General features: G+C 58.2%; 1 protein-coding gene across 1 annotated transcript in view; it reads right to left on the bottom strand.

Annotated features, from left to right (window-relative positions):
- The window catches only part of CPNE9 (copine family member 9), a 24,833-nt gene extending 3,507 nt beyond the window's left edge, over nucleotides 1-21,326 (bottom strand). The window contains exons 1-21 of the mRNA XM_056129279.1: nucleotides 21,209-21,326; nucleotides 20,907-20,947; nucleotides 20,767-20,813; nucleotides 20,573-20,676; nucleotides 20,205-20,241; nucleotides 20,072-20,074; nucleotides 19,857-19,933; nucleotides 15,809-15,872; nucleotides 15,594-15,697; nucleotides 15,078-15,182; nucleotides 13,145-13,186; nucleotides 12,465-12,540; nucleotides 12,335-12,388; nucleotides 11,962-12,022; nucleotides 10,514-10,561; nucleotides 9,103-9,284; nucleotides 8,755-8,882; nucleotides 5,189-5,291; nucleotides 4,482-4,539; nucleotides 4,091-4,164; nucleotides 370-801 (exon numbers count right to left, since the gene is read on the bottom strand). Of these exons, the coding sequence (XP_055985254.1) occupies nucleotides 370-801; nucleotides 4,091-4,164; nucleotides 4,482-4,539; nucleotides 5,189-5,291; nucleotides 8,755-8,882; nucleotides 9,103-9,284; nucleotides 10,514-10,561; nucleotides 11,962-12,022; nucleotides 12,335-12,388; nucleotides 12,465-12,540; nucleotides 13,145-13,186; nucleotides 15,078-15,182; nucleotides 15,594-15,697; nucleotides 15,809-15,872; nucleotides 19,857-19,933; nucleotides 20,072-20,074; nucleotides 20,205-20,241; nucleotides 20,573-20,676; nucleotides 20,767-20,813; nucleotides 20,907-20,947; nucleotides 21,209-21,276 (1,908 nt within the window). The 5' untranslated portion in view covers nucleotides 21,277-21,326. The remainder of the gene's footprint in view (nucleotides 1-369; nucleotides 802-4,090; nucleotides 4,165-4,481; nucleotides 4,540-5,188; nucleotides 5,292-8,754; nucleotides 8,883-9,102; nucleotides 9,285-10,513; nucleotides 10,562-11,961; nucleotides 12,023-12,334; nucleotides 12,389-12,464; nucleotides 12,541-13,144; nucleotides 13,187-15,077; nucleotides 15,183-15,593; nucleotides 15,698-15,808; nucleotides 15,873-19,856; nucleotides 19,934-20,071; nucleotides 20,075-20,204; nucleotides 20,242-20,572; nucleotides 20,677-20,766; nucleotides 20,814-20,906; nucleotides 20,948-21,208) is intronic.

The following is a 21,326-nucleotide window of genomic DNA, read 5'->3' as shown; positions in this document are numbered from 1 at the left end:
CTGTGCTCAGGGGCTCCTCCTAACTCAGTGCCGCCCCCGGGATTAATCACAGGTGTTCCACAGACAGAGCACGCAGTCAGCCCGTTGAACTAGTGTCTTTGAGAACTGTAAAAGTGTGTAAAAGTAGTTCTGGGGACCTGGGGCCACTCTGGGCGACATTAGGCCTGGCACTCAGCCTGGTCACACAGCAGTGCTGAGGCTCCAGGGGTGGAACTGGGCCCCGGTGCGTGCCAGGCACCCCACCAATTGGAGCTCTGTTCCCATTTTGGACAGTGTTTGGAGACTCTCTGGGGAATGCGTGTGGAGTTAGGGCTAAACCTGGCTGACATCAGCCTCGCCATCCTCCCTGAGTATTGGGCTGTTGCCTACCCCCTTCCCGGGCTCCGTTCCCAAGCTCCACGACACAGAGGTGGCATAAAGATCAGCTTTATTATTAGCAGGAAAACAGGGAAGTGGTGGCAGTGCCAGGCCCTGCGGCGGGCATGGGGTGGGCGGCTGAGATGGCATCCGTCCTCCAAGCTGGCCGCCCGGTGAGGCCGCGGCTCCGGGAGCCTCTGGCTTTCGGCAGAAGCAGTGGGTGGCAGGTGGGCAGGCGGCTGGGCACTGGGGGGCCCTCAGGGCTGCTCGGTAGCTGGTGTCGGACTCGGGGGGGGCGGGGGGCGGGGGCCGAGGCTGGATGTCCCTCGTGCGCATGTAGGACAGCAGCTGCTCCGGGATCTCGGCCAGCACGTCCTTGGCCAGTCGCGCCATGCTCAGCACCTGGTTCCCCGATCGGTCCACGTAGTCCCGGAATGGCACGAACTGGGACAGGCACAGGCAGTCAGGATGGGAAGGGGGCCACGCGCCCCTCTCATCCTGTCTCCCACGTGCCTGCCACTCGCCTGCGCACCCCTCCCCCTTGCATCCTCAGCATGGTCCAGTCAGTCTTGGACAGTCCACTGAAAAGTCCCTATTGCGTGTGTGTGTGTGCACATGTGTATGCGTGTGTGAGCACGTGTGTGTGTGCATGTGTGCGTGTGTGTGTGTGTGTATGAGAAAGAGACAGAGATAGAGAGGAAAGACTCGGCGACTCACACGTTCAAGGCAGATGCTTGCTGCCAACTCCCATCCCACAGTCCGTTTTGCTAGTTAACCCTTTCATCTCTCCTTTGACTTTCCATCATCTCAGAGTCCTACTCTTGGAACCCCGCACTTCTGGATTTTCTCCCACCTCTCCAGAGGCTCCTCTCCACCCTCCCCCTCATTCCTGAATCTACCTGGTCTCACCCCCTACACCCCTCTCAATGGTCCAGGGTGAGCTCATCACTGCCATGGCTTTAGAAACAAAACAAAACCAACCCTTCCCTGGGGGCTGGAGAGATGGTACAGTGGGCTGGGCTGTCTGGCACAAGTCTGACAGATTTAATGCCCAGTGTCCCCCAAGCCCTCTAGGAGTGACCCTTGAGTGTGAATCCAGCAGTCACCCCTGAGCAGTACCAGATGGGGCCGCAAACCAAACCAAAAAACCCCAAACTTCCAGGGGCCAGAGTATAGTGAGATGCTTGCCTTGCACGCGGCCGACCCGGGTTCAATCCCCAGCATCCCATAGCACTGCCAGGAACGATTCATCCCTGAGCACTGCCAGGAATGATTCCTGAGTGCAGAGCCAGGAATAACCTTGAGCACTGCTAGGTATGGCCCCGAAACCAAAAATCAAGAGCAAAAAAAAATCAAACCGAAACAAAAAAAGTCCCCAAACTTCCCTGGGGCCTGGCGGATAGCTCAAAGGGCTTAAGCCTTGCTGGCCCGAGCCCAGGAAATCCGCCAGCACCGCACTGCCCACCCCCACCCTCCAGACACCAAGCACTGCTGTGCCCACCAGCACCCCATCTCCCGGTCGGAGCACTGAGCTTAGTCACTACTCCCCAAGGAGTTCATCATCTCCATGGTTTAAACAAAAACAAACCTTCCCGGGGCTGGAGGGACAGTGCGATGGGTAGGTTCCTACCTTGCACACGTCTCACAGCCCCAGGGAGCGTCCCCTACACTGATAGTTCAGTTAGCTCTCGCCGGCCTCTTGTTTCGACACAGAGCCCACAGCCTGTGGCTGGGTTGCAGGACCGTTCCTGGCACTGCAGCTGGCAGTGCGTGTTGGGGGACACGGGCAAAGTTGGGGCCCCGTGCATGCTTGGCTCTCTCCCCAGAGAGCTTACTTTTAAGGTCTAGAACCTTGCCTACTTGGTTTTCCACACCTTGTTTCTATAACTCAAATCTGGGATAGTCACAGTGAAATTCCAGCCTTGTCTGCTAACTCTTTTCTGCTTCCAACCGGCCATCACGCCTTCGAAAGGTTCAGGCTAGAGAACTGAGGCACCCCAGGAGCCTCCCTGCCCCTGTCCTGTCCCCAGTGTGTCTGCAGAAATCTGTTTGTCCACAGGGTTGTGGACATATCTGTCCATGCTTGGGGGCTACTCCCACCCAGGGCGCCACACAGTGCCAGGAGTCAAGCCCAGAGACCTTCTGTGCCAGGCCGGAGTTCCCCCCTCAGCCGGGCCAGGGCCGCTTATTCAAACCATCAGCCCTGTCAGATTTCCCTTCTGTTGTCGTATCGTTTCCGTTTGGTTGTTTTGGGGGCCACACCCGGTAGAGCTCAGTGCTCACTCCTGGCAGGCTCGGGGGACCCTCTGGGATGCCAGAGATCAAGCCTGGGTCAGCCTCGTGCCAGGCCCGTGCCCTCCCCACTGGACCGTTTCTCTGGCCCTTCCTGCTCTTGGGGTCTGGGCACAGGCACAAACCTCCCTTGACCCGCTGCTTCTCCGGCTCATCCCTGCACTGCTCCCATGGAAACCCACCGGCTTCCTCCTCAGGGCACCCCAGGCTGCCCAGAGCCCACGAGTGTCCACTCTGGGCACAGCGGAGACCCCTGGTGAGAGCCTTCATTCCAGTCCTGCGGAAAACCCTTCAGGAACACGGTCCTCTCAGAGCAGTCTCGCCATGCCTCCGTGCCCGCTCTGCCCTTCGCCTGCCATCTGCCGCCTCCCTCCTTCACAGGGGGAAGCTCTGAGCATCAGGTCCTGTCAGGGCCGCCTCACTGCTCGTGACGCTCCTGCCCTCGGCCGCACGCCCGAGCTCAGCCGGGTCTGGCAGGTCTCAGGGACGCTGGCTGGGTTCTTGAGCACTTAACCACTAAAAGGAAATCTTTCTTTCTTTTTTTTTTCTTTTTGGGTCACACCCGGGGATGCACAGTAGTTACTCCTGGCTCTGCACTCAGGAATTGCTCCTGACAGTGCTTGGGGGACCATATGGGCTGCTGGGAATCGAACCCGGGTCGGCCACATGCAAGGCAAACACCCTCCCCACTGTACTATCACTTCAGCCCCTAAAAGGAAATCTATCTATCTTCCTTCCTTCCTTCCTTCCTTCCTTCCTCCCTCCCTCCCTCCCTCCCTCCCTCCCTCCCCCCTCCCTCCCTCCCTCCCTTCCTTCCTTCCTTCCTTCCTTCCTTCTTTCTTCCTCTCTCCCTTCCTTCCCCTTTCCCTCCCTCCCTCCCTCCCTCCCTCCTTTCCTTCCTTCCTTCCTTCCTTCCTTCCTTCCTTCCTTCCTTCCTTCCTTCCCCCTCCCTCCCTCCCTCCCTCCCTCCTTTCCTTCCTTCCTTCCTTCCTTCCTTCCTTCCTTCCTTCCCCCTCCCTCCCTCCCTCCCTCCCTCCCTCCCTCCCTTCTTTCCTTCTTTTTTTATGCTTTTAGGGCCATATCAAGCAGTACTCAGGGCTAACTCCTGGCTCTGTGCTCCGGGATCACTCCTGGTGGGGCTCAGGGGGCCCTCTGGGATGCTGGGGATTGAACCTGGGTCGGCCTCATGCAAGGCCAGGGCCCACCCTGCTGGACTCTCTGGCCTCTGAAAGATCTTTAATTGTATGATGGTCACTTCCACTGGTGGGCCAGGCACGTGGGGATCCCCGCACCATGAACCCACTGTGTCCGTTTCCCAAATGAACATGTTCAGTGAGTGTGGAAGGTGGTGAGAGCGAGGAAGCGGGACAGAGGGGCTCTCGCTGAGCCGTCCTGCCCGCATCTCTCGACCCCAGGGCTTCCCCTTCCGGGTCACATCTACCTGAACAATGTCCCGTTCTGCATAACGTCCCCGAGAGGAAACGCGGACGTCATCTCCATCCAGCTCTTCCATGGCTGCAGGAAAGACACCTCAGAATACTGGCATCTCCCACACCGACCCAGTTCCCCCTCTCCGTTAGCTCCCTTGGGAGCTCGATGTCCCTGGCCTACAAATATCAGGCATGGGCCTGGAGTCAGGGGTGTGCTTTCTAGAACATTCCACACTCCCAGGAACCCCAGTGGGAGATGCCAGCATCAACAGCATCAGCTCTGATGTGAAACACCGAGATGGTCTGGGACTTGGCCCACAACGTCCCTGGACATCCAGCCCACCTTTGGGGGGCCCAGGCCCTCGCCCCCAGTTCTTGGTCCCGCTCGTGGAGGCGACTCACCTTCAAACATGGCGGGTCCCACACCCACGATGATGATGGACATGGGCAGCGAGGAGGCCTGTGGGGAGAGGGGGAACGTTCAGGCCGAGCAGCGTTCTCGGGGGAGGGACGGGTGGGAGCCGCGTTCCTGCTCGTGCCCTGGGCCGCATCTGCTCCAGCAAGGGGCCTCGGCTCCCTTTGTCCTATGTGCAAGGACGTCAAACTCTTCCCCCCTCCGCCAAAGCGAAGGGCAGATGCAGTACTGTCCAGTGTAGCAAAGCATTTCAGGCTGGAGCGATAGCACAGCGGGTAGGGTGTTTGCCTTGCATGCGGCCGACCCAGGTTCAATTCCCAGCATCCCATAGGATCCCCCAAGCATCGCCAGGAGTGATTCCTGAGTGCAGAGCCAGAAGTAACCCCTGAGCATCGCTGGGTGTGACCCAAAAAGAAAAAGCAAAACCAAAACAAAAAACCCAAAGCGTCTCACTGTCCTGCCGCAAAGAACCAGCCTCCCTCAGGTAAGCATCTCTTCCTTCCTGGCCCCTTTGGTCATCTGGTAGGAAGTGGGGCTCGGAGGTTCCGAGGAGACGCCAATAGTCACTGCCCCAGCAACTCCTGTTCCCGGCAGCCCTGTCTTCCGGCGGGATCTGCCCAGCGAACCTGTCGGCTCATGTCAGCGGCTAGTCTCACCCCCTGGTGCTTCATCAGGGCTCCCTCCTCAGACTCACACTGACAATGGCCTCCTTGGTCTGCGTCATGTCTGAGATGACTCCGTCGGTGATGATGAGCAGAACGTAGTACTGGGAGCCGTCAGAGATCTTGGCGGCAGCCCTGGGGGAGAGGCCAAGTGCCCAGCTGACCGTTGGAGAGGAACCGCTCTGGCTTTAAGCAGCCGCCAGCCCTGGACCTTCTGACGCCCAGGTTCCTTCCCTACCGTCCACCCTCCTCCTAAAACCACGTATGGAGGGCCAGAGGGAGGCTGTGTGGGCCAGCTGTTTGCCTCGCATGCCGCTGACCCAGGTCCCATCCCCAGCCCCCCGGAAGGGCCCCCCAAGCCCTTTCAGGAGTGACCCCTGAGCGTAGAGCTGGTGTGGTCCCCAAACAGAAACACTGAGGGAGGGCTGAGGAGCTAGCCGGAGGGTCAGGCGCTGGCCTGGCATGTGGCTGACCCTGTTTCAAGCCCCAGCACTGTGTTTAGTTCCTTGGGCACCCCCGGGAGAGCCCCCCGAGCACAGAGCCAGGAGTAGCTGCTCCCTGAGCACCATCGGGGCGGCCCAGACTGGCCCGCCACAGGGGCTGACGGCGCACTGAGGGAATATGGGAGAGAATGAAACGCGCAGTCTTCAACACAGGCAGGCGTCCTCCAGGAAACAGATCGCTGTGAAACTACCCGGGGCTGAGCACTGTGACGGAGAGACACTGGTAAAAGGGGGTGGACGGATGAAGGCCGGGAAGGGTTTGGTTCAGGAAACAGTGTTGGGGAAAGGAAAGGAAGGGAAGGGGGACTCACGTCAGGTGGAGGGAACAGCCCGTGAGAGCCTCCGGCCCTGGCAGGACTCCAGGGAAGGAATGTGGGGGGCTCGTGGCCGGGTGTAAGGCTCTGTGGGGCCTGGAAAGATTTGGGTGTTTATTCACCCATCAGAAAGCTCCCTCTCAGGGTTGGAGTCATAGCACAGCAAGGAGGGCGTTTGCCTTGCACACAGCTGACCCGGGTTCAATCCCTGGCATCCCATAGGGTCCCCCGAGCACTGCCAGGAGTCATTCCTGAATGCAGAGCCAGGAGGAACCCTTGGGCATTGCCGGGTTTGATCCAAAAAGACAAGAATCAAAAGAACAAAGCCCCTGCCTGAGCAGCTGAGCCTGACGCCTGAGTTGGCCGCCTGGGAGCTGTCCCTGTGCGCTGCCCAGAGTGCGGGGATGCAGCGGCCACTGGCCAGTGCCCCCTTCCTGCACGTCGCACCCCTGCGCCGTGCTCTGGGCTCACCTGCCTCCTAGCTCGCCAAGGAGACCCCCACTGGGGGTCGCCGCACTCTCCTCTTCACGCCTTTCTTTCCTAGAATATCTGCCAAGAGGGCAAGTCCCCACAACGGGTCCTCACAAGGGTCCCCGGGTATGTGACCAGGGGGCCCAAGGCCACAGACCCACCGGAGCCTCTATTCTACTGCATGACTTGGAGGACAAAGCTAGACAGTTCTTTTTTCGGGGGCGGAGGATGGGGGGCCACATCCAGCCATGCTCAGGGGTTACTCCTGGGTCTGCACTCAGGAATCACTCCTGGCGGTGCTCTGGGGACCCCATGGGCTGCCGGGGATCGAACCTGAGTCGGCTGCGTGCAAGCCAAGGACCTCACCTGCTGTACTATCTCTCCAGCCCCCAAAGCTAGAAAATTCTTAGGACACTTAACATAACATTACCCCCCCCCCCCCCCGCCTAAATGAAAGCAAACACGGGTACAGTGTGAAAAGAGTGTAAAGTCTGCATGAATTTTTAAGATGAAATAGGGGACTTCAAAGACGTTTCCAGCCTGGCTCCTTTTAGCCGTGCCCCTGGCTCCCCAGGGGGAAGCAGTCACTCGCCTTTGCTGACAGGCGACTTGCTGGAAAAGTCTGGAAGCTCTGGCCTACAGAAGGTAATGATTTATTTATGTTTCTGTCTTCTGCCCCAAGTCGGCAGCTCCCAAGGGCAGAGAATAGATCTGATTCATCTGTGCATCTCCAGTGCCCTGGCGGGGAGCTGAGGCAGGGAGCGATGTCCTCTGAATAATAACGATAATAATAGCCCCGGCCACAGGCAGTACCTAGAACACTCAGGGTGCGGGGGGCGCCGCTCCGCGAATAGCCCTCAATGGGGCGATCATCACCCCCATTTTACAGTCGAGGGAAACATCACAGCAAGGTGGAGTCTTTTTGGGGGGGTACTTAGGGGCTACCCCTGTCTCCGTGCCTAGGGACAGCTTCCAGGAGGGCTCAGGGGCCCACGCACTGCCCGCCACCGAACCCAGGGCCTCACGCTTGCAACTGCTTTAGCACTCAGCCATATCTCGGACCCTTTTATAAAAATTGGAAAGTTAGGCGTGATAGGACAGTGGGTTGGGCGTTTGCCTGGCTCACAGCTGACCCAGGTTCGATGCCGGCATCCCATAGGGTCCCCCAGCACTGCCAGGCTAATTCTTGAGTGCAGAGCCAGGAGGAACCCCTGCACATTGCTAGGTGTGACTCCCACCAAAAAATTGGAAAGTTACTCTCCCAGTTGGGCCCCCCGTGGCAGCCAGGGCACCTGGGGCCCTGCCTGTGATGCTCAGCCACCCACCCCTGCCAGGGGACGCCCAGCTGCTCAGACCCTGCAGTTCCGGGTGAAACCAGAGCTATACCTGCTGACACTCAGGAGACTGTGTGGTGCTGGAAAGTGACCCGGGGCCCAAGACCAGGCCGCCGTGTGCCTTCTGGCCATCCTTCTCCTCCTTACCTGCTATTAGCCAACGAACACATGCAACTCGTACATTGTTATCGCATTGGGGGTTTTGTGTATTTTTTGCTTTGGGGCCACATCTGGTGGTGCTCAGGGCTGTGCGCTCAGGGATCACTCCTGGTGGTGCTCCGGGGACCCTAAGGGCCACCAGTTATTGACCCCTTCCCTGCTGTACTATTACTCTGACCCCTGTTATTTCACATTCACCTCCCATCAGATCAACCCGATAGGGGCTGGAGAGATCGTACAGCGGGGACAGCATTTGTCTTGTACGCGGCTGACCTGGGTTCGATCCCTGGCATCCCATCTGGTCCCCCGAGCCCTGCCAGGGGTAAATCCTGAGTGCAGAGCCAGGAGGAACCCCTGACTATGGCTGGGTGGGACCCCCAAACCAATAATCAGAATCAAATCAAATAAATTAAAGAAGCACCTATAAAGAAGGTGCTTTGACCAGCCCTGGTCGTGCCCACCTCCTGGATCCTGTTTAAGGGCTGGAGCGCTAGCACAGTGGGTAGGGTGTTTGCCTCACACACGGCCGACCCAAGTTCGATCCCCAGCATCCCATATGGTCCCCCAGTGCCGCCAGGAGCAATTTCTGAGTGCAGAGCCAGGAGCAGCCCCTAAGCAGCAACCCCTGAGCATCGCCGGGTGTGACCCAGAAAGCAAAAAAAAAAAAAAAAAAGGTCACAAACACGAGTGTTGGAGTCAGAGTCCCCTCCCCAGCTCCACCCAGGTGTGAAGCCCCCTCACCCTCAGACGGAAGCACTACGGAGCCCCCTTGCTGTGGGCCCTTACGTCCCCTCCGCTCCCCACGCCGGCCCCTTACCTCGCGACCTGGTTGATGACCGGCGCGAAGTAGGTGGGCCCGTAGAGCTGCACCGTGCGCAGACTCCGGAGGTAGCTCTCCAGCACGCCCTCGATGCCCGCGCAGTTGGGGTCCTCGTCATTGTTGTTCTGCGCGGGGACACACCAGGAGTGCCAGGCCCCAGGCCGCTGCCTCCTTTCCTCAGGACCCCCGCACACTCTGGCCCCCCGGCCCCCGGCCAGACCCCCGCCCGCCCTGCCCTGCCACCCTCCAGCCTTCTTGTTCCTCTGCTGGCCCTTGGCCCTTAGGAGAATATTCAGAGAAGAACTGCCTCAAGTCATGGGGCCAGCTGCCAGGGACAGACCGTACCAGGGGGAACTGGTGGGAGATCCGGCCCTCGGGGGGCAGCTTGGCTCCGAAGCCGTAGGCCGGGAAGAGCTTGTCGCTGTCGTAGTCCTGGATGATCTCACCCACCGCCTTGAGGGCCATGGCGTAGGCGCTGAGCTGGTAGGGGCTCATGTAGTGCAGCGAGGTCGGCTGTAGGGGGTTCCCTGTGGGCAGAGGGGCGCGCCCACCTCAGTCCCCAGGCCTCCGCCCGGCACCCCTGAGCCTTGGTGCAGCTGCCCACCCGCGCCTGACCACTCGCTCCCTGATGCTTTTCCCTGTTCTCATCTATTCATGGGTCTGGCCACCAGCGTATCCACCCCCATGCCCTTCACCTGGCAACCACAAACCCACGTGGTGCGGAGTCAACTCCACCAGCCTGCCTCTCCACTCTGGTCTCCTTCTCTGCCCACGACCACGTTCACACACTTGTCCACTTTCTTTTCTGTGCTATCTACGAATCGACTAGATGATTCTCTCTCCTCAAGTAACCCGATTCTTTTGCTGTTTGGGGGCCGCACCTGGCGGTGCTCAGAGCTTACTCGTGGCTCTGCATGTAGGAATCCCTCCTGGCGGGGATCAAGAGAGGGCTGCCCGGGATCGAACCCGGTTCGGCCACTTGCACGGCAGGCGCCCTCCCCGCTCTGCTGTCGCTCTGATGCCTCACACAACCATATTCTCCTGCCCACCCATTCAGCCATCCGTTCTATTCACTGTCTGTTGAGTCTGATATTCCCTATCCACCCTGCTCATTCTCCCGTCTGCTCGATTCTACTATCTCTCTAATTTTTGTTTCCCCGACTTAAACATCTGTCCGTTGTGGGAAAGCCCAACCCAGTGATGCGTGGGCGTTACTCCTGGCTCTGCACTCAGGAATTATTCCTGGCGGTGCTTGGGGGACCAGATGGGATCAAGCCGGGGATCAAACCCAGGTTGTCCACGTGCAAGGCAAACGTCGTATCTGCTGTGCCAAATATCAGTCTATCTGTCCACTGACATGTCCATTCATGCATTCACTTGTCCAACCTATGGTCCTCACTGACCCAATCGACCTCCTCTCTGGACTCATCTTAACAATCCCCCGAATCGGTCACCACCCACTCATCATCCTTACACCCCTATTCTTTTTCGTCTGTTTCCCTCATATATCTACTTCTTGGTTTCTCTATTCTCTCAGCTTTCTTTGATCCCTTTGGTCACTTTTTTACTGCACCGTCTGCCTACCCTAACGCCCGGCTACCTCCCCCACCCCTCCCACCCCCCACTCCTGTCCAGCACCAGCGTAGCTGCTTCTGCGTGGAGCCTGGGCCTCCTGGATAGATGAACTCTCCCCGCACCCAGGTTGGAATCCCGGCCACCTGAGTCCCCAGATTCCTCCCCTGCCCCTCATCCTCACCGTTGGAAGCCGTGAAGTCGATGGCGACTGTAAAGTTGAGCTGCGTCCTGGGGAGGAAGAAGATGAGGAAGAGGTCAGGCACCGAGAATTCTCAGTCAAGGGTTTCTCCAACACGCGCGCAAATGAAGCCTCTGGGGACTGTGATAAAATGAACTTTCTAATCTTGATGGTCCGGGAGCCTGAAATGCTACATCCACACACACTCCCTGTCGGGGGGCTGGAGCGATAGCACAGCGGGCAGGGCGGCTGACCCGGGTTCGAGTCCCAGCATATCCCATATGGTCCCCTGAGCACCGCCAGGAGTAATTTCTGAGCGCATGAGCCAGGAGTAACCCCTGTGCATCGCCGGGTATGACCCCTCCCCCCCCAAAAAAAGAATAGCAATTGCAGGGCTGGAGCGATAGCACAGTGGGTAGGATGTTTGCTTTGCATGTGGCCGACCCGGGTTCAATTCCCAGCATCCCATATGGTCCCCTGAGCACTGCCAGGAATAATTCCTGAGTGCATAAGCCGAGGAGCCCCTGTGCATTGCCGGGTGTGACCCCCCAAAAATAAAACAAAACAAAACAAAACACCAACACACTCCCCGTGAGCTCAAAGCTGCTGCTCCCCGGAGCACCTTTGGAGAGAAGAACAACATGGGCATACTGCGATACGTTACATGTAAGTTAGTTTAACCTCTTACCTAGCCCATTTCACAGAGGGTGAGAATGAGGTCAGAGAAGCAAAGACTGTCCCAGTCTGCCTGCCTGGCTCTCCCAAGAGTGGAATTCCCTCGGGAGACTGCTTCATCAGAGTTTTCATCTGGTCTCCGCTCTGTTACTGGGGCCACCCCTGCACCCCACTGCTCTTCACATCCCCCGTGAGGGCTGCGAAAGGCTGTCTTCGCTACCATGAAAGGCAGCCCAGAAACAGAACAATATGATATGGGCAGCACCAAGGATTTTTTTTTCTTTGGGTCACACCCAGCAATACTTGGCTCTGCGCTCAGGAATCACTCCCGGCGGTGTTCGGGGGACCATATGGGATGCTAGGAATCGAACCTGGGTCGGCCGTGTGCGAGGCAAACGCCCTCCCCGCTGTGCTATTGCTCCAGCCCCAGCACCAAGTATTTTAGAGACCATTTTTTTTTTTTGGCTTCTTGGGTCACACCCGGCGATGCTCAGGGGTCACTCCTGGCTCATGCACTCAGGAATTGCTCCTGGCGGTGCTCAGGGGACCACATGGGATGCTGGGAATCGAACCTGTGTCAGTCATGTTGGCTGCATGCAAGGCAAACGCCCTACCCGCTGTGCTATCGCTCCAGCCCCTAGAGACCATTTAAAAAAATTTTTTCTTTTAGTTTTCTAGAGGTTTTGAAGCTGAACTCTGTGATTTCCCTGGGCCCCGACAGTCCCTACCCGAGAGGACAGTGGCCGGGAGCCCAGAGCTTCGTCTGTCACTCACCCCCCCCTTGATATAGTCCACAAACGTGAATTCTGAGTCCACAGAGAAGGAGAGCAGGGTCACCTGCGGAGACAAGGGACAGGCAGCCGCGCACTGTGAGGGACAGTGGGGTGGCGGGAGGGAGGAGGGGACGCGATGAGAGGCAGGACTTCGCCCTGTTTCCAAAAGGGCGACAGGGAGCAGCTAACAGGATACTTAGATTCCTAAGAGGATATGGGGAAGCGGAGGGTTTTTAAAAATCATGCAGAGGGTTAAAGACGAAATAGAAATGGCAACGCTATAAGCAACATGAGCCTTGTGGCCCAAGCCAAGGGCCTTGGCTTCCCTCCCCTGTGTCCTGCGGGAGGAACGGAAGCAGCTGGGGCCTGAACTCACCGTTCCCGAGTTGACGTATTTCTTCTTTTTACATTTCTTCCGAGGGTTAAGGACCTGAGTGAGTAAGAGGGACAGTGAGGGACGGAGGACGGGCGCGCCAGACAGCGGGCGGCGGGGGCCACGCGCTCACCTCGTACACCGTGAACTGGTTCTGGGCCTTGCTGAGCTCTCGGTAGCTGGTGGTGAACTCACCGATGAAGTCATGGCTGCAGCGAGGCCAGGGTCGGTCAGCACCGCTGACCAGAGAGAGCAGCCACCCCCCACTCCTTCCTGCCCCTCCTTGGGCTGAGGCCGGGAGAGGAACCCAGCTCAGGGGGAGCAGTCCTCCACCCGCAGAGCTGATGGGCCAGTGCGCAGCTGCGCCCATGTTCTGGTATCTTGGACCACTTTTCCCAGCTCCCAGAGGGACACTGGGGAGTCCCCAGAGGGGTTTGCAGAACGGCAGATGCGTGACAGACTGGGGCGAGGGGGGCTCAAAGGCCGGGGCATATCTCTGGCGCTGCGTGGTCCCCATAAGAACCGCCAGGAGTGGGGCTGGAGCAATAGCACAGCAGGGACGGTGTTTGCCTTGCACACGGTCGAACCGGGTTCGATTCCCAGCATCCCAAAGGGTCCCCTGAGCACCGCCAGGAGTAAACCCTGAGCATCCCCAGTGTGACCCCAAAAGCAAGGAAAAACCCCCCACCAAACACAAGAACTACCAGGAGTGACCCCCAAGCGTTGAGGTGGGTGGGTCCTCCACCTTCGAGAGTGTCTCAGTTTAGTACACGAGCCGGAAGTGCTAAGAAGGGGTGGGGGAGGCGCGTCTACCTTCCATCTCGGTCCCAGTCGTACACATCGATTTTCACTGTTCTAAAATGCAAGAGGGAAACACAGGTGTGGTATGTAGACCAGCGCCTTCCCTGCCCACCAAAACTCGCCTAAATCATCCTCTGACCACCCATATGTTCCCCATCCACCCTCAGCCCTCTCTTCACCCACGCACCCCGCCCCCACATACCTGGTGGCTGACTGCCCAGGCACTCTTGGCCCTCCCCCCTCCCTCCTTGGGCTGTTTGTATGACTCTCACTATTTTTGATACTATCTATTGAGTCTTAGTCTTTTTTTTTCTTTTTGGGTCACACCCGGTGATGCACAGAAGTTACTCCTGGCTCTGCACCCAGGAATTACTCCTGGCGGTGCTCAGGGGACCATATGGGATGCTGGGAATTGAACCTGGGTCAGCCATGTGCAAGGCAAACGCCCTACCCGCTGTGCTATCGTCCCAGCCCCCAGAATCTTAGTCTTTGTTCTTGGAACTTTCATGGACCATCTTATTTTTGGAGAAGAAAACAGGTATAAGAATGAATAACTTGGGGCTAGAGATAATACAGTGGGTAGGGTGTTTGCCTTGCACACAGCTGACCTAGGTTTAATTCCCGGCATCCCACATGGTACCACGAGTCCTGCCAGGAGTAATTATTGAATGCATAACCAGGAGTAATCCCAGAGTACCACTAGGTGTGGCCCAAAACCAAAACAAACACAACAACAACAAAAGACTTAGTCCCTTGACTAGGAAACTATGGCTAGTTATCTACTGAGCTAAGAGCCAACACCTCAGACATCCTCGTCCCTCAGACCTATTCTAACTACTGTGCCCAAGCTCCACATCTGCACCAATCTATAAGGCAAACCTTCCAACCGTCTATTAATTTAGCTTCCCAGTTATTCATACATCTCACGCTGCACCCGATTCACTGACTCAGTGACCATGCAAGGATCTATCCCATTCATCAAGCCAATAAAACCCAGTCTGGGTGGTTGATCATCTGCTCATCATTTATCCTATCTTTTTTTTTTCCTTTTTGGGTCACACCTAGCAATGCTCAAGGGTTAGTCCTGGCTTTGCACTCAGGAATTACTCCTGGAAGTGCTCAGGGGACCATATGGGATGCCGGGGATTGAACCCGGGTCGGCTGCGTGCAAGGCAAACGCCCTACCCACTGTGCTATCACTCCAGCCCCCTGCTCATCATTTAAACCATCCACTTACCTACCCTTCCACCCTTCACTGACCCACCCATCTCCTGATTACCCATTTACTACTTAACATCCTCAGTCTATCCAACAACTTTACAGCCATCGATCAGCTGATTCACCCACTGATTTATCTTCTTCTGCCATTCATTCATCTGTCCATCAACCCAGTTGTCACTTCATCTACTCACTCCTGCTTTTCTGCTCACCTGCCTCCCCAGCTCTCTACCAAATTCTCCTGTGACTATTCATCCATTCTTCTGTTGATTCATTTTTTGATTAACCATCTGTCATCTACTCATCTACCCATTTGTCAGCAACCTATTCATCCATCTCTAACTGGCCTCCCACCCGTATTTCATGCAGCCATCCATGTATGGATTTGCTCATTCATTTGTTATTCACCATTTCATCAACTTGTCCATCCAGTCACCTATCCAACTATCCATCTATTCATCTATCCACTTATCCATCCATCCATACATACGTCTGTCTGTCCATTCATCCATCTGTCCATCCATCCACCTATGCAACTATCCATCCATCCATCCAGCCAGCCAGATATCCATCTGTTTCCCTATCCGTCCATGTCCAAATCTGCATCTCAACGACTAAGACACTATTCACTGTTCACCATTCTGACACTCTGGCCATCCGGCGTCCGTTTGGGCCCGGAAACCTCCCACCCCTGCCCCCTTCTTCCCAAGCTCCTCCTGAAGCCGACCTGTCGTAGTCTCCATTGCAGAGAGCCCGCACCGGGATGCTGAAGGGCTGCCACACGGGGTTCAGGGTGTTCTTCACCACCTCTGTCTTGTGGCAGATGGTGAACCTGGATCAGAGGATTAGAGGACTCGCAGCTGCCTTTGGGTAGGACAGCCCTGAAGTGGGCTCCAATACTCCAGCGAGCAGGGGGGATTCTCCTACTTGCAAGCACACACGGACCACCTTGAGTGTCTTCTGGGCTTTGGGACATATGTGTGACTTTGGTACATGTGAGTGACCTTTGGTGGAGTTTACGATACCTGGGGCCAGAAAGACAACACGACGGGTCAGGCACTTGTCTTACATGGGCCTGACTCGGATTTGATCCCTGGCAGGAGTGATCCCTGAGTGCAGAGCCAGGAGTAAGCCCTGAGCGCAGCTGGGTGTGCCCAGAAAGATCCCCCTCATGCCCAGTCTAAAAGCCCTGATGGGCCAGTGGTCGTGGGGGTAGGGGTCTGGCGAGGGGGCGCTGACTCACGTGCCATCCTCGTTGCTCCTGTAGAACACCAGGAAAGGGTCCGACTTCCCAAAGAAGTCCTTCTTGTCCAGCTTGTTGGCACACAGCTGCATGGTGGCAATGTCCTGGGGGTGACATTGGGGCTGATACCCAGAATCCCCATCGCTCAGACAGCCTGCCCGAGGGAGTTTGGGGCCAGAAGGGAACCTCGTGGGCATTGGGGGGCCTTTACTGACCCGACAGTTGCTAAGCTCCTCGGCAGTCAGCAGTATGCTCCCACATTTCTTGCCCGGAACACCCCTGGAAGAAGAAAAGGCCTCTGTGAGGGGAGAGAACAGGCAACAGAGATGGGGGTGCCAATCCTGGGTTCACTTTGTTTCTTGCTTTTGATTTTTGGTAGAGGCTGTCCTGGCTCAGTGATATGGAGCCACTCCGTGGTGCTTTGGGATGGGGGTGGGGGTCCATGCGGTGCCAGGGATCCAATCTGGGCCTCTTGCATGGAAAATCTACACTCAGCCCATTGCGCGATTTCTCTGGCCCAGGGTTCAACTTTCAGTTGGTCTATCCCCAGGACCCACACAGCTCCTTGTCAGGGAGGCCTGATTGGGACAGGGTTGGGTCGACGCTGGAAGGAAGAGTTAAATTAGCTGACCTGACAGGGACAGGGTCGGGTTTATACCGGAAGGAAGGGATTGATTGGATTAGCCAGTCTATCTGGATAGCTTATCACAGATAAACTTATTAGCTGGGAAAGACAGCATTAAGGTCTTGGGCTGGGGGCTGGAGTGATAGTCTAGTGGGGAGGGTGTTTGCCTTGTACACAGCCAACCCAGGTTCCAGCAACCCCATATGGTCCCCTGAGCACTGCCTGGAGTGATCCCTGAGTGCAGAGCTAGGAGTGAGCCCTGAGTGCTGCCAGGTATGACCCAAAAAGGAAAGGAAAGGAAAGAAAGAAAGGAAGGAAGGAAGGAAGGAAGGAAGGAAGGAAGGAAGGAAGAAAGGAAGGAAGGAAGGACAGAAAAAAAAATAAAGGTCTTGGACAAGTTATTTTCCTGCTCTTTGGACCCTGGTTTTCCCTGCTATGAAATGGGAATCAAGCCCCTTTTGCCCAGTCAGCGAAGGGATCTGAATGAGTAGAAGGAAAAACAACAGGAAAACTTCATCAATATGAAGGAGGGTCGATTCCTCAAAGCAATCCTAGGTATGAATTAGCCAACTGGTCCTTTTCTTTTCTTGATTTTCCTCCTTTTCATCTCTAGGGATCCAATCCAGTGTGTCTAAGAGAAGTGCTTGTTTTATTTTCTTTTAATTGGTCACGTATTGACAGTCTCCGTCCCCTGTACCCGCGCAGCTCCTGGTCAGGAAGGCCTCATCAGACAGGGTCCGGTCCATACCAGAAGGAAGGGCTTGGCCACACCCCGCAGTGCCCAGGGATCCCTCCTGGTGGGCTCAGGGGACCATGTGGGATGCGGGGAATCGAATCTGGGTCAGTCGTGTGCAAGGCAGACGCCCTGTCCACTGTACTATATCGCTCCAGCCCCTACTCATTAAAGGAGAGAGGCAAATATATGTGGCCCCTAAACAATTATTATTATAATTATTATAAAACAAGTGCTTTGCCCTGAGCAAGACCCCTGGTCCCCATCGCGCCCTCCCTCTCGGGGCAGTGAGGGCACAGCCACCCGGCCTGCGGAGTGCTCCTGGAGGGAGAGATTCTGATCCCAGAGCGGGGACATTCGGTCAGAATGCTCTACTCTCGCGGGACTGCGAGGAGTGAGGAGAAGGGGGCAGCCTCAGTGTCTCCTGTCCCCAAAGTGGGTACCCGTGTGCTCGACGGGTCACAGCACAAACCCCATTCCGAATTCCCCTGGGATCTACTGACCGACCAGTGAGTTCCCGTCAAAGGGGTCCAAGGTGGGGGAGGGAACAGCCGAGGGTGCCCTGGGCTCAAGCCCTGGGGCCAACTTGCTGTGTGATGTCCCCATCTTCCAGACGAGCACGTGGGAGCATGACTTGGCTTTTGCCCACACTAATGGCTATAAGAGCGGCCATAAGGGACTTGGGATGTTTCGTAGCATTAGGGACCCTCAAAGCACGGCCAGGGGGACGCTCCCGGGCGCAGGGAGTGTTCCTCTCTACGTGCTCCCCACAGCACTGCCAGGAGTAGCAGCGCCCGAGTAAACGAGGTTTGTTTGCATGTCTAGGACCACCCAGTAACTATCTGTTTTGGGGGGACAGGGGCTCCCAACAAGTGCTCAGGGGCCACTCTCGGCCTTAGTCAACCCTAGCCGGCATTTCCGTGCCTGAGGATGTGCTCGGTCCCTGAGGTGCTGGGGACCGCCAAGGCCACCCCAGTGGCCACATCATGCCAGGGCTTGAGCCCAGGTCAGGGCGTGCTGGGTACGTGCAGCCCTCCTCCCCACCATGTGGCCTTTTGTTAGGGGGCCACACCCAGCAGTGCTCAGGGCTGACTCCTGACTTTGTGCTCAGGGATCCCTCCTGCTCAGGGGACCATATGGGATGCTGGGAATCGAACCCAGGCTGACGGGTGCAAGGTGAGCTCCCTCCCCGTTGCACTATCGCTTGGGCCCCTGTTTATTATCGTGTTGAGCCTCAGCTCGGGTTCAGGCCCCACCTGGCCTCCATCTGTCCGTGATCAATCGGAAACACACACTCCAGCTAGACAGCCTCATTTAAATGCAGGGCACAACTCCCAGGAGGGTCCCTAATGCCACGAAACATCCCAAGTCCCTTAAATCTCCACTGAAATTTCGTTAAACGACCGTGTCACTCCTTTCTCCTCACTAGCCTGTCTCTGGGGAGCCGGGGGAGGGGGGATTTCCTGCTGCACTGACAGCAGAAGTGACATCCACAGACCCTGGCCAGGCCCTTCCCAGTGTGCCTGGACAGGACTGTCCATGTGCTGTACCGCCTTGGTGGGACATCGCTCCAACAATACCCTTCGTCATGGCAAACCTGCACTGTGTGTGCATGTGTGTGCGTGTGTGGCGGAATTTGGGCTGCACCTGGCAGTGCTCTGGGCTTACTCCTGACTCTGTGCTCAGTACTTGGGAAGACCCTGTACAGTTCTGGGGATGGAATCAAGGTTGGCAAGACAAATAGCTTAATTCCTATATTATCTTTTCTGACCCAACTCTGTCCTTCCTTCTTTCCTTCTTTCCTCCCCCCTCCCTCCTTCCCTCCCTTCCTTCCTTCCTTCCTTCCTTCCTTCCTTCCTTCCTCCCTTCCTCTCTTCCTTCCTTCCTTCCTTCCTTCCTTCCTTCTTCCTTCCTTCCCCGGTCTCATGCATGTCACCTCACCACTGACCTTGCTCCCTGCCCTTTGACCTATGGAGTCTTGCTGCCAGCCTTCCCTCTCCTCTCCCTCCCTCGGTGATGTCATTCAGCCTCGTGGCCTTAAAGAGCACCTAAGTCTTGTATCTTACTGCCTGCTTGACATTTCCGCTCAGATATTTAGTAAACAATGACAAAATCCAATGTGTCAGACTAACCCCTCATTGAATCCGCCCCAACTTCTCCCTCGCCGAGTTAAGAGCTCACTCAGTTCCCCGCAAGGCCATGGGCAGGTGGCCTTCGCCACCTCGTCCCCCCTCCCGCCATACTGGAGCTCACTGGTCCACCCTCAGGTCCGACAGGCCTGCTGCGACCCTCCTTCCCTGCCGCTTCCCTTCTTAGACTGACTCGAGGAGCATTTCCTAGCTCCTCCCTTCGCCCCTCCAGGTTTCTTCCGGGTTCACACCCAGCACCTCTGGGTCTCTGCGGGAACCCTCAGACCCTCCCGCTCCGGGACCAAACAAGGCTCCCAGCGGCCGCTTCCGCTGCTTCCTCTCTGCTTCGCTCAGCCTCCGAGCCGCACATGGAATCTGTCCATTTCCTCTGCCCTGGCACCTTCCTGCGCCCTCACTTCCTTCAGACCCCGCCAGGAGCGCCCCCCGTCTTGCTTTACTTGAGGCTCAGTTCAATTCCGCTTCTTCCCAGATGGCCAACGCCCCCTCATCCCGCTGTCCTTTGCTTTTCTTCTAATATATTGTGACTCATTAGTAGTTCCGGTGCCAGGGCATGGACACAGCCTTCTAATATATTAAGTGATCTTCTTGTGTCTATTCTGCATCATGTTTCCTCTCTGTCCTGTTCACTGCCGCAGCCTCAACAGTGTGATAACCGGGCCCCTGAGGCTGCTGGCCCGGGGATCCTCGCCTCGCCTGCGCCCAGGGAGGAGAGATTGGAAGTGCCCCCCCAGCCTCCCCCTTCTGATTCAGCTCACGTGAGGGGTCTCTCCACGCGGCTGCCCTGCCCTCCGATCACCTCGCCCAGGGCCAGGAACGCTTGTCCCAGGAAATCCTAAAGGCAGCGCAGAGTCAGGCCGGCCAGGGGCTGCAGGCAGGTGCGAAACCCACGCAGCCACCACCCGGCTGTGCTCTCAAGGACCCCCCCTCCCTTTCGGCAGTCCCCAGCCCCCTCTGCCCTGGCCCTGCTCACCTTCTGCAGCCGGGAGATGCCCGCCGTGGAGAGGAAGGAAGAGGAGCACTGAGCGGCGGGCGGCAGGAGAGGAGGGCAGGGAGGGGGGCTCTGGGGGTCGCGGGGACGTGGGGCTGGGGGGACGCGAGCTCACCGGTTTGGAGATGTTGGTTTTGGAGTCCACGTTGTACCTGGGAAGAGAGTGAGACCCGCATGGGGAGGAGAGGCTAGAGCGGGCCTGGGTAGCTCCTGGCTGAGCGAGGGGGCCTTGGACTCGAACGTCACCCCAGCTTCCTGGGGCAAGGGTCCGGGGGCGGGGCCCGGAGATGGGCGGGGCCTAACGTAGGCGGGGCCGCGAGGGAGCCCGCCGATTGGCCCCGCCCGGGGCGGGGCGGGGCCTCGCGCGAGGCCTCCACCCCCTCCTCCGCGGTGCGCCCGGAACCGGGCCGGGAGGAGCCGGGCCGGCGGGCGGGGGGCGCGGGGCACGGGGCGCGGGGGCACCGGGGATCTGGGCGGGCTCACACGTCGAAGCGCAGGTTCTGCTTCTCCTCGAAGAAGTAGTCGAGGACGAATTTGCGCACGAAGTCCGGGTTCAGCGTGTTGTCGATGACCTCGGTCCTCCCGAACTGGGGGGGCGGGAGCGGGCGGTGAGCGGCCGGGCCGGGCCGGGCCGGGCCGGGCCGGGCCGGGCCGGGCCGCGCCGCGCCGCCGCTCACCTCTCGCCACTCCTGGCTGGCCCGGCTCTGCGTGTACAGCACGGCCACTGCGGCGGGCGGGCGGGGAGGGACGGCAGGACGTCAGGGCCGCCCGCGCCCCCCGCCGGCCGCCCCCGCCCGGCCCCCGCGCTGCTGCCTACTGGGGTCCGACTTGGAGAAAGTGTCCAGGTCCAGCAGGTTCCTGCAGAAAGCGACACACGGGGCGGGTCGCGCCGGAGCCCACCGCGGGGGGCGTCCCGGGAAGTCGGGGGTCCGCGCGTCCTGCCACGCCGGCGCCCGCTGCGGGCGGGCGCGCGGGGTCGGGCGTGCGGGCTGGACGCGCGGGGGGCCCGGGGTCCGGGCTCGCCCCCGTCACTCCGTCCTCCTAAGGAGGGAGCCCCCGGCCGAGCCCGCCGCCCCCCGCCCGCGGCTCCCTCCGCGCCCCGCCCGGGCCCCCGCTCACCGGCAGCTCACGGTGATCTCGATCTTGGTGGCCGGGACGCTGCGCTCCGGGGGGCCGCCGAGGGACATGGCTGGGCCGGGGGCCGCGCGCGTCCGGCCCGTGCGCTCCTTCCCGCCGC

This window comes from Sorex fumeus, unplaced genomic scaffold, assembly GCF_029834395.1.
Source record: "Sorex fumeus unplaced genomic scaffold, SorFum_2.1 ptg000072l, whole genome shotgun sequence".
Lineage (NCBI taxonomy): Eukaryota > Metazoa > Chordata > Mammalia > Eulipotyphla > Soricidae > Sorex > Sorex fumeus.
The sequence above is the reverse complement of the archived record's forward strand: the minus strand, read 5'-3'. Positions and strand labels throughout refer to the sequence as shown.